This window comes from Acartia tonsa, chromosome 1 (assembly GCF_053477335.1).
Source record: "Acartia tonsa isolate MP-2025a chromosome 1, ASM5347733v1, whole genome shotgun sequence".
Taxonomy (NCBI): Eukaryota; Metazoa; Arthropoda; class Copepoda; order Calanoida; family Acartiidae; genus Acartia; species Acartia tonsa.
The window spans coordinates 20571697-20583940 of NC_137260.1; the positions used below are offsets into that span (position 1 = coordinate 20571697).

General features: G+C 31.8%; 2 protein-coding genes across 3 annotated transcripts in view; both read left to right on the forward strand.

Moving 5' to 3' along the window:
- The first annotated feature begins 372 nt into the window (after window positions 1-372).
- LOC145314711 (multiple inositol polyphosphate phosphatase 1-like) lies at window positions 373-3566 on the forward strand. 2 transcript variants are annotated; one of them, XR_013877850.1, is made up of 3 exons: window positions 373-1105; window positions 1376-2669; window positions 3449-3566. XR_013877850.1 is itself a non-coding variant. In XM_080154740.1 (2 exons), exons 1-2 carry the CDS (start codon window positions 403-405, stop codon window positions 1906-1908), a joined length of 1236 nt encoding a protein of 411 aa, XP_080010866.1. In that variant the 5' UTR covers window positions 373-402; the 3' UTR covers window positions 1909-3566. The 2 variants fall into 2 exon arrangements, 1 of the variants encoding a protein (XP_080010866.1); XM_080154740.1 differs by having other exon boundaries at window positions 1376-3566.
- Vps51 (vacuolar protein sorting 51) overlaps window positions 3540-12244 on the forward strand; it is a 29778-nt gene continuing 21073 nt past the window's right edge. The window contains exons 1-7 of the mRNA XM_080154728.1: window positions 3540-3652; window positions 3993-4092; window positions 5962-6056; window positions 6904-6977; window positions 8459-8511; window positions 8898-9001; window positions 9394-9509. Of these exons, the coding sequence (XP_080010854.1) occupies window positions 3569-3652; window positions 3993-4092; window positions 5962-6056; window positions 6904-6977; window positions 8459-8511; window positions 8898-9001; window positions 9394-9509 (626 nt within the window). The 5' untranslated portion in view covers window positions 3540-3568. The remainder of the gene's footprint in view (window positions 3653-3992; window positions 4093-5961; window positions 6057-6903; window positions 6978-8458; window positions 8512-8897; window positions 9002-9393; window positions 9510-12244) is intronic.

A 12244-nucleotide genomic window follows, 5' to 3' on the forward strand; every position in this document is an offset into this window, starting at 1 on the left:
CTTTTATTTTGAGTAGCAACGTGTTTTTGTTTGTCCATTAAGATCGATCTTCCTGAATTTTAATCGATTTAGCGAAGCTTAAGTTCTTTTGACTGATTATTCATAAACCATTTTATTTTTTAAATTCAAATCGTTAGAAGGTTTTATGCTATTTTTTATGCGCATCCTCTCTCGCCCACACATGGCCATATAGAATGCGGTACCCCTAGTTGATAGGAGTGCAGCCACTCATCATAGATATGTAGCAAGCTTTATGCACTACATTCGAATAAACATGATTTGACCATCTAAAAGCCAATCCCTTTTGTGATTTTTTTTATGTTAATGTGTTGTTAACTATGGCGACCTGAATACTTTAATTCTTGGAACTATACCTTTTATGACATTAAAAAATCATTTGAAATGCTAGACTTCAGAGCCTTAGAGAGCGAATGTGACAACTTACAATATTGGAGTATTATTAGACATGGGACAAGATATCCAAGTAAAAAAGCCATCAGACTTATCAATAACGATGCCGAGGTGTTGAAGGATAGAATCATAAACAGTCCCGATACTAAATTATGCCCGAAAGATATTGAACTACTACGAGATTGGTCCATTGAAGTTGATGAAAGTCAAGCTAAGGATTTACACAGAGAAGGAGAAGAAGAACTGATCTACATGGGAGAACGACTATTTTCTCGATTTCCAGAATTATTTCATCAACATAGCGACTATGACCATCAAAATTATTTATTTCGTTCAACAAACACACAAAGAACTGTTGAAACATTTAAAAGTTTAGCTCTAGGTTTGTTTTCTCGTCCAATTGCTAAGAAAGTTAAGTTAGAAGAGCCTATAACGCCACATGATCCGTTGATACGTTTTTATAAACTTTGCAGCAAATGGATAACAAGCGTGAAAAAGAATGATACGGCCAAACATGAATATTTCAAATTCGCAGAGTCTCAGTATGTGACACAAGTTAGAGAAAATATTTCAACTTTGCTTGGTTTCGATGAGGTCATTACTCACGAAGAATTAGAAGCAATTTATTTGACGTGTAATTTTGATCAAGCTTGGAAGCCAAGACAGGCGAGCCCGTGGTGTGCACTTTTTTCAGGTAAATAAGTAGCATTGTGGTTAAGCATAACTTATTTTAGATAGTATTATTCGAATTTACTTTCTACTTATTTGAATAAAATAACAGACATTATCTTTGAAATTTTTAAAATTCTTTTGGGATCTTGCGAGGCCTGGACTTTTGTTTTATAAACCAGAATCCCAAATGTCTTATTCTTTTAAATATTAGATAAGGAAGGGCTTTGATTTATCCTGAATTCTATGGATTTTCATCTTCTAATTACTTACAAAAGGTTTTGATTGATTTCAGATGACGGACTTGAAGTAATGGAATACCTGGAAGACCTAGAATACTACTGGGTTGATGGTCCTGGCCATTCTGTTTCCTATCAGCCTGCATGCCTGTTGATACGTGACGTTTACAATAACTTCCTAAATGTTACCAAAGGTGGCCGTGAGGAAAAGGGAATATTTTATTTCACCCATTCTGGAACAATTTTAAAATTTCTTGCGTTCCTGCAAACACACACTGATGCGGAGCATCTAACAAGTGATAACTTTCCCGCAATGTCAGATAGAAAATGGCGGACCAGTAAAATTGGACCATTTGCTGCAAATATTTCTTTTCTGTTACAAAAATGCGGCGAGTTGGGACATCTTGTCTGTTTGTATGTCAACGAAAAGTTGACTGCTATACCAAAATGTGGGGACGGTTGCTGTCCTTGGGAAACTTTTGTATCAATCTACATGGACCATATTACATCTTGTGATTTTGAAGAGTTTTGCGGAAGTGATGATGGCTCCAGGCAGTCTGAAACAGCAGTGCCAGATGATAGATTTTAGTTAAACAATGTCACAAACAGATTAGAATACTCTACTCTACAATTTACCATTACAATTTGGTTGCCTTGTTTTTAAAAAAGTAGTTTAGGCTAGGTTATTTGAAATAATATTATATTTTATTACAAAATTCTAGTGTATTCTAAGAGATATCTAGAACAAATCGACACCCCACCCCTCCGAAAAAAATCAAATTTGTGTTTTATAATACTTTACTCCCTTTCAAAAGTTATTAAAAAGTCAAACAAGATAAAAAATTGAAGGAGATTAAGTTTTTTTTATAACTTTTGTTGTGGGACTTATAAAGAAATTTTCCTATTTTAAAAAAATTGGTTGTAAAACAATTCATAATCAAAACATTTCAACTAGGTATTTATTCTTTTATTTCTATAAAATATGAAATTAGCATTTTTAGTCTAGTCGTGTTAAAATATCAATTTCAATTTTTTTAAAACTTTCAAATATTTTCATTTTTTGTTGTCAAATTAAACATTTGAAAATGATTATGTAACACATAAATTTGATCTATTTTATAAAAATTTTCAAACAAAACTATTAAACCTATCAAAATTATTATTATCTCATGTTTAGTAAAGTATGATTAAAGTGCCTTATTATAAAAATAATACTATATTGTCAATCATTATAACGAGCTTACTTAAAATTTGTTGTACTTAATTTTGCCAAGGACCGGTATAAGAAAATTTTGTTTGTAGAATGACAGCCAAATTTTCACTTTCATTTTTAATGTCATTAAATTGGAGGTAATGTGTACCTACACACTAAAAAGAATAAAGGGGGGGGGGGGGTTTAATTCAACCATCTCGTAATCAGTGATTAAATGGCACTTAGAATTCGAATTTCGATCTGAAATTTTGCATGAATAATCCTTGGTAGGTCTACTTTCCCTAAATCGAACTAAAAGTTGGAAAAGTAACGGTTAACGGCTGGCGGCTCAGCCGTTTTGCCAATTTTTGCCAATCTTAAGAGCATATTAGTCACGATACCTATCTCCACATAATACTTTTCTCGCCCAAAAACCTTATCAAACGGTTCTAGCCGGTAGCTGATGGTACTAGATATTTAAAATATGGTTAATGTTATTGCTATCATTTAACATGAATTAAATCAAAAATATGTTTTAAAAAGTTGATTCCTACGTAATTAATGATGAATTTGCCCTAAAAGAAGCAAAAACCGGCTAAACGGCTGAGCCGCCAGCCGTTACTTTTCCAACTTTTTGTTCGATTTAGGAAAATAGACCTACCAAGGATTACTAATGAAAAATTTCAGATCGAAATTCGAATTCTAAGTGCCAATTAATCATTGATTACGAGACGGTTGCATTAACCCCCCCCCCCCCCCTTTTAATTTGTCATGCCCTTTTTTGTTGTTGAAGGGGTTGGATGTTTCCTGCTTCCCTTCTCCAACAACTCTGCACTTTAAAAGTTTAAACTGTATCTTACTTAAATCAATATTACATTGATACATACATGTTTTTAAAAATTATTAGGATTACATTCAAGACTGTTTTTTTATTCAGTTTAAACTTTTAAGTATAGATTAAGTCTTTTTTATTTTTTTCTCTTAATTTTCTTAAGTCCTTTAAACCTACTCATTGTTTTTTGATGTTGTCAAAAACTGTTTTTTTTTCAGATAAACAATGGATGCCGAGTTGAGTAGGAAAAGAAGTGGCCGGCGAGACCAACTTTCGCAATTCTATGGTCTTCAAGACAACCAAAAGAATGTAGGTTTTAAATTTAAGCTTTCTTTGATGTTTTTAAATGTACGATATTGCAAAACATTTTAGATAATAAATACCTATAAAAAAAGAACCACCTGGCTACAAAATCACATCACATAATGTATAGATTGAAACATATTTTCATAGTTTTTGCCTTGTTCCTAGCACCATATAAAATTAGTGGCTTCGCCTCTAATGGGACTTTAGGTGGTTGGGGTTTGAATGCAACCCCCCAATATTTTTTTGTGTGGGGGGGGGGGAGGGCATTTCTCTTGGGAGGGATGTAGTGCCCCTCTCAAAATAGTTATAAACCTGTTACTTTATTAAGAACTTTTTCATTCAGGATGTGAAATCTAAATCTCCAAATTCTGGTGGTCGCAGGACTTCTGTCAGAGAGTTGACTGCCCATAATAACCACAATCCTCTAGATATCAACAGTCCAGGTGGGATACTTTATTTGTTTGGATGGAATCTATAATACAAAGTAGTAAGGATTTTGTCTGAAGCTAAAGATCACGAATTTGCTTGTCAGGATTGGTTTACTTATTACGGATTCTTTACCTAACAATATCTTGATGCTATTCCTGATCTTCCGGTCCCCGCCCTCACCTAGATGTTATTGGTGAAGTAACTACCTAGAAATTAAATAAAGATGCTGTAGATGTGTACTCGTTAATTGGTATGATAAACATTGATACAACCAACTTCCAAGGAAAGGGTAAAGAATGATGTAGTTAATTTAAATTTATCTTACCTGCTTATGACAGGTGTCGAACTTTAATTCCGTCTAATGAATATAGCATAGAAGACATAACCCTTTAGCATATATAGCATAACCCATTGTCGATGCTGTGATTAGACTAACTCATTTAACTTTTACCATATCCTTATACTAAAGTAACAGGATGTTTGTGTATCTGTGTGTCTGTCTGTGTGTCTGTACGGAAGGATCTCGCTAACCGCAGAACCGATCGGGTTCTCCTTAACAGGGTAGCTTCTCATAGGTCCGGGAAGGTTTATAACTATTTTTTTGGGGGGTGGGACACCACCAACCCCTCACAAAATGAAACTCCCCCCCCCCAAAAAGAAAAAAAATAATTTTTTTAACTAAAATTAAAAATGATGGGGGGGGGGGGGGGGCAACCCCCCCCCCCCCCTCCCAAAAAAAAAATTCCACCCCAAAATATTTTTTTTACTTTTTCTTTTAAAATCTAAAATAAGAAATTGGGTTATCAAATTCGACTCCCCCCTCCTCAAGTGCCCCTAGAGGCCTCTAAGGCCGTAGCCGCTAGTAATAAGTTATAGTACCTCATTGACGGAAAGACACATAAACATTCAACTGCTTTAGAATATTGTTTTCAATTACATTTCATACCTATACTGTACAGTTTATTGCTTTTAGTTAAATAGTTAATTCCCTTAAATATTCTCATTTTACATTTACTTAAGTTTGTTTTGAAAACCTATGAAAGCGTAGGATTTATTTTCAAAATATTCAAATTAATTTCAACTAAATCAACACACAAATTTAATATTTATACAACTAATTTACTCAGCTCACAGATATAGAGAAAAAAGTTTTAAAAGATAAAAAGTGAACAAGAGAATAAAAAAATAATTAGTCATTGGTGTCAAAGTATGTTTTTTTTGTCGTTGTGATCTTGCTAAACACTGAAATGATTCAATACTCAATTTTAGGAAAGCTTTACAAAGTTCCCGTAATGGTTTTAGGCTATTTTAGATTCAGATTTGGGTTTTGGGATGGTTTTAGGCTATTTTAATGTCCTTCCTTCTTAGGTTATCTTTATCTGTTTCCTGGCCACACGTGAATATTAAGTAAATATTTAAAATATGTTTTTCAATTAGAGTCAGCTCATATTTTCAGATGATATTAAAATCAGCTTATGTATATTTTAGGATTATAATGAAAATGGAAGAATGTTTTGCGTCATTTGTGTGTGTGTTTGTGTCTCACGAAGTTTTGATATTTAAATACCTCTCTAATAATGAAACCTAGATTTTAATGTTTCTAGTGCGCATTTAATCTGCTAATTTGTACTTTTTTTCTTTACTAGCGATTGCTTCCCTAACATCTAGGGTATTCGAGGGCAGAAAAAAAGCCTAAAACCATTTCATGACTAAAATAAAATCACCTAAAATCATCCCAGGACCTATGTGAAGCTTCCCTTAAATCAATAACTCAATCGATTTACTAGTTTATAAAATTTTAGGCTTCAAACAAAAATACCTTGCTTCTCTATAAATTAGGATATATTTTATTATTGAAGAAAATTAAAATTATACCTAATTAGGTTTTGATCCGGACATGTTTGTAAACAAACTAGTTAAAGAAGGATCTCTATCACAGCTAATGAGCCAAGAAAAAGAAATTGTTAATCAAATTAAGGTAATTATATCAATCAAGACTATTAAATAAATCTTCTCCAGACAAAGGGTGATACACCGGATGGTTATAGCTTAATACTTTTCCATTTGGAATGGGATTATGTTAGATTAAGTTGTGCTTTTTCAAGAAAAGTTTCGGCTTTTTATGAAAAAGTTTAAGCTATTTGTGAGTTTTTTAAAAGGTTAAATAAGCTTAACATTTGTAAATTAGGCTACATTTCCAATTGTCGTTTGTACAATTACATATTCGATTTTTTGATCTAAAATAACTGTACTTTGTTTTGAGATGTACGTAATATGTTTTATTAGGTATTAAAATCAGATTTATTTACCATACCAATTAAGTTAGAAATGACCACTTATGTAAGAAATATTAGAAAGAGCTTTTCAAAAAAAGAAGCTTAATTTATTTTAAACTTTATTAAACAGTATTTGAATTTAAAAGGTACACTATAGTTTAGCATTAATCATCGTAATCTTAAAGGACCTTCGTAAAGTAGATTTTAAAGATTTTGATGTCAAGTTAGAACATTTAATTTTAAGTTGATATGTTTTTATCAAGGCCACCCTAACAATCCAGGCATCAAAAGGGATGAGACAATGACTGATAAATTTATGTACATTGCCAATGATGACCCACAAAATTACCGCTTACGTATATTAAAATGGTTGAAACAATTGAACACTTAACTTAATCAACCGACCAACCAAATTCAGTAGGTAAGAATCCCCAAAGTTGTAAAGTTAATGTATGACTTTGGGGACTAGTGTAATTAACAGATCATTGTCCTCTCTCTGCTAACGCCTAACACTCAGTAGGTATTTAGTTATCCTTTTTTCTTCTTCAGGGATTGGATTCTGACATGCAGACCTTGGTGTACGAGAATTATAACAAGTTTATAGCCGCTACTGACACTATTAGGTGGGATCTTGTTGTTAAATGCGTTCTTTAAGTCTTAGTTCTAGAAATGTGAAATGAGTGTTGTCTTAGAGTATTTTTTAGAGTCTCCATAAAATTTTTATAATATATGTAGATTAATTTTAATTTTAAAGAGATAGAGGCAAAATTGTTCAGTTTAAAAATATAAAAATCCTTATTTTAAACTATTTTCCTAACTATTAAATACACAAAAAAATTTTATAGTTACACTCTGAAATCTGTAGGTATAAAACTATTTTAAATTCTCTCAAATTCAGAATGTTCATAGTAGGATAAAAAATTACATATGTTTGTATTTATATCAGATTTTAATCTTTAAGATTTTAAAGTTTTTATATTGAATAAACACTTAAAACATATTTGTTAGAGTGATTAAAAAGTTTAAAGAGCAGAAAAAACAAGTAATTCTATAAGAAGAAAAATATTTAGAAGTACAAAAAGAATATGTTATAAAACAGGATACTTTTAAAATCAAAGTAAATATTAAAACTTATATTGGCTTATTTTTATGAGACTTCAATATTATACAAAAAAATATCCTGATTTGAGTAGCTTAGCTTTGTCTGTAAGCCCTTCCATCCGTCCGTTCTTAATGCTTTTGGGTATATTTGGGTGGTGATTTCCTGTACCAATGATCATCCAGTACAGCATAAATTACTTGGTTCGTCTGTCTGTCGGTCATACATATTTTCTAATAAGAGATGCTTACATTTTGATCTACATTCTTACTTTTTTTTTGAACATCTGCTCTACATATTACTCACTTTGACCGTTTGTCTATAAAAGATTTTTTGTGCTTTGCTTGTTATGGAAGATGTCATTCTTGTTAGAATATATTTGACTATATGTCACTTTTTATTATTCAAGATATAACTAGAATCGTATTCTTTGTAATTAATAATTCAAGTAGAAATAATTTATTATTTATATTTGTGCATTGGAGAAAGTTTATTTACATATATCTATTAAACATCCAATTAGTTTATTATATCATTATCAAATATATTAATTACATAGAAAATACGGTAATTATGATAATTAATAATATGGGAAGTACCACTGTATTTTGCGCTCTTAGAATCTAGGGACTCTATATTTGAAGGACATGAAATAGCCTAAAACCATCTAAAAAACTATGTTGAACTTTCCAAAAATAGAGCAGTCAATCGATTCAGTAGTCATCGTAGTTAAATATTTTATGTTTATTAAAGTTTTAATAACAATTATTTAAGATAATTTTGTAGCTTTGTACCTTCTGAACATAAGTTTTATATTCAATAAAATCTTCCTTGAATAAGGAATATAATTTTAAAAAACCAGAACTTTTATACCCACCCTTAAATTTCTAAGGACCCAAAGTAAATAGGTATAAAATAACCGTGGGGACAATAATTAGACTTTTGTATTTTAACTTATATTTTCGATTTTCGATTTTCAAATACATCCTATTTATTTTGTTTTAGGAAAATGCGAGTAGATTTTAAAAGTATGGAAGAAGAAATGGATCAATTAGCAGGTGTGTTTTTATAAAAAGCACAATTTGTACCTTCTGTAAAAGTTTTTCATACTTATTAAGTGAATACGGAATTTCCTTCATCTTTTATAGTCATTTTAAAATTAGGATTTTAAACAGTTACCTATTTATTTCTGTTCTGATTAGTGATCAAGAGCACGTCCAAGACTTTTTTAGGGGGGGGGGGGGAGGTGCGTACAAATTCTCATTTGGGTAAAGTTGCATAAGAAGCGCGCCGAAATTGTTTTTCTCCCACCAAAACTTTTGAGGGTTTCCATGGCTCCCCCTAATTCGTTTATTAGCGTTGGTAATTACTTCCTTAACTCATCCCTCTCTTGGACGTATATGCTTCTGATTTAATACCCAAGCAATTTTATTTTACTTTATAGAGAGTATGAGCAGTATAACCCAGTTTTCCAACCAAATATCAGAGAAGCTTCGTAGTCGTCGTCAGGAAGTGGCCACTCTGTCAGCCACTCATTCTACTCTACAGGTGGGTTTTATTTAATTTTTGTTAGACCTGGAGCATATTAAAACATCTTTATTAGGGGCATTAAATTTAAATCCAGGATTCAGTTGAAAAAAATTTGTAGGAGATTATTTTCTTACATATTTGATACAACATAGAATACAATTAAATACTTGGTTGTTACCGAGTTCCATTCACTAAGCTGTCTTCTTATTAAAATTTTCATGGAAAATTCACTAAACTTGGATTACAAATGTTATCCTACCACTCATTCACTTCTTTTACCCCATCCCCTCTCCTCACTACAATTGTTGAACTACCTGACCAATAATTGAGTTTTGACAATAATTTTCCCATGTAATAATAATCTATTTTTATAAGTATTTGACATGATCAATAATCATTTATAACTTTAGAAGTTAGAGTGTGTATTAGAGCTACCTGACAGGTTGAAAGAGAGTGTCCAGGACGAACAGTATACAAAAGCTATCCAGTATTGGAATAAGGCGAATGTATCTCTCCAATATTATAGGTAAAGAACTACAACTCAATTTAAATATTGATCTAAATATACCTACCTAATTAGTATAGGAACAAAATAAATTTTTATCTTAATATTAGAATTAAGTATCTTGTCGGCTTGCTGTCGGGAGGTGACCTCACTGAGTGTCCTACTGGAGACGTTAGAAATGTTATCTACTGTTGCTATTTATTCCGCTTGAAATTAATAGTAAGAACAGGCGAAATTCCAATGAGCATCTAATTACCACGCACAATTAGGATTTCCAGGCAAATGTCGGGCAATTAAAGGGTTGGTTATATGTTGGGTGTTGTTCAACCTAATACTCTGGGTTATTGCACACTAAAAGAGATATTACTCCTTTTAGGTATCCTTGATTTTTTAGACCTGACGTAGCCCCGCTCTCACGAGGTATTTGTCTGTGTCTAGTACGAATATAAGACCAGAATTATTCAGTATTTGAATATGGCAAATTTTTCTCCTATAGGTATTGCACGATAAATCGCCCAAACGGATTAATCGTGATCATAAATTTCAATAAAACTATACTCTTGAAATAATCTGAAATCAGTAAATACATTTGGATGATATCATATCTGTTATTACTTATTTATATAACCTTTCATATTATCGATATAAAAGAGAAATGATCTCATAACAATAACAGCTTATTGTAATATTTTGAACTATTTTATTATATTTTATGTTCATGTGGTATATATTTTTTTTCATTTAATTTTCACAGTAGGTACGATTATTAGATATTTGATGTATGTAATCTATAATACAAAGTAGCTTGATGTCTGTCCGTCCGTCCGTCTGTCTGTCCGTCCGTCTGAAGCTTAAGATCTCGGTAACCACTGAACCGATTGGATTCTACTCTTCAGGGTATATACCTATTGGTCCTGTGGTGGTTTTAAGCTATTTTCTTGGGGGGTGGGACACCCCCAACCCCCCCAAAAACAAAAAAATCCCCCCAATTTTTTTTTTTTTTTTTGAAACCTTTGTGGAAGATTTCCACACTTTTTTTACCATCTCTTGGGGCAAAGCCCCTAGAGGCTAGGGGCGAAGCCGCTAGTATTAAATATTTTTTTTTATTTTTAGCAAAGCTTCTCTATGTTCGTCATTCATAGACGTTTTAAGGGCAACATGTTTTTCTCTCTGCTTTGAAGATGTTAGCCTGTAACTTTTGTGTTAATATCCCGACTAATTTCTCGTTAACTTACTCTGTCAGTGTGTCTGTCCATCCATAATGCTATGTAGGTTTTGAGGTTTTTATCAGCTGCAATGGCATAATCCTTTTAAAAGAGGACTATGCATGAACAAGTGAGGCTTAACACTTACCAGTAGTGAATCTTAACAATTTGTTCCATTTTTTTATTAGGAATAATTGAATTTTAAAACATAGCATTTGACGATCAACAATTAAAGACACTTTGAACTCAACAAAACGTTTGATAGAATTTCGACTAAAAGTGCTAGACATATCTTAACTTTTCTTTAATTTAAAGTGGTGAAACATAAATATTTTCGTCAATATGTGTCAATGATTAATAGTGAACTTGTATATATGAAAGAAAATACTTAGGGTCAATGCTGGAAGGTACTGAGATTCACAAGTACTAAGTTTGTGCATAGTACCCTTTTTCTATAATTAGGGTCGGTAAGTCCGTCCGTCCTTACATCCGTTCGTCACACACGGATAGATTTTTTCGTTAATTTAGGCATATTAGAATTGTCCTATCGATTTCAAACTTTGCATAGTGATTCCTTTAGTAGTTTGTTACGATTTAGAAAGGGTAGCAACTCTATAATTATAACAAGAATGTCCGTACGTCTATTTTAAACATGTTGATTTTTTTTAACTTTTTAAACAACAAATTTTTATTTGATCTAATCATCCGATTGATCTGATTTTTGGTATGTTGATGTCGACAACAAAGTATAATGTTATAACTTATAAGCAAAGAAACTCTATAATCAAGTCCTAAAAATGTAAGTATGTCCATAAACATTATCCTGTATCAAGCAGTATTTCAACAAATTTACTTACAATTTTGCTCCGATTCGTATACATTTATATTCTGATTATTTAGTTCTGACACTATATAAGTGTTAATGTCCGTTTGTCCTACCGCTTCAGTTCTTCGCTTTTATGGATGTTGTCATCCTTGTTTACTCTACAACTTACTATTTTTATCAGTTTTATTGGCCTTTAATATAGAATCCCTATGGCTTTCTTACGTTTAAGTTTAAATATGTACGTTAGTATCGAGTTCCTGTAAGACCAAAATATTTTGGTAGTTAAAATGAAAAAATATTCTAATATTGTATCAGGGGTGTATATTCTGCATGGGATCCCCGGCTCAGGGGGGGGAAAAAAATAAAAAATAAGTGGTTGGAGGGAAAAAAAATGTAAAAATTAAGAAAACTGAAAACATTTTTTCCATTTCGCCCCCCTCCTTGGTTAAAAAAAACTAAAAAAATGTGTGGTAGGAGGGATAAAATAAATAAAATATAGAGTTCTTTAAATATTTTTCTATTTCCCCCCCTACTTTTTAAGAAAAATCTAGGGGGGGAAAAAAATAAAAAATTTTGTAGCAGGGGAAAAAAAATAAATCTTGTGCAGAATATACACCCCTGTATTGTATGTAACTTTATATTTCTATTATTTTTATTAATAAATTGAGAATTGATATCTACTTATGACTTAAAGTATATATGGATATACTCATATAGTTGATTAA

Bases quoted from the DNA above. Each gene is read 5' to 3' on its own strand.
- LOC145314711 (XM_080154740.1), top strand. From the start codon at position 403: ATGCTAGACTTCAGAGCCTTAGAGAGCGAATGTGACAACTTACAATAT. The intron at 1,106-1,375 runs GTAAATAAGTAG...GATTGATTTCAG, and splicing joins GTGGTGTGCACTTTTTTCAG to ATGACGGACTTGAAGTAATG.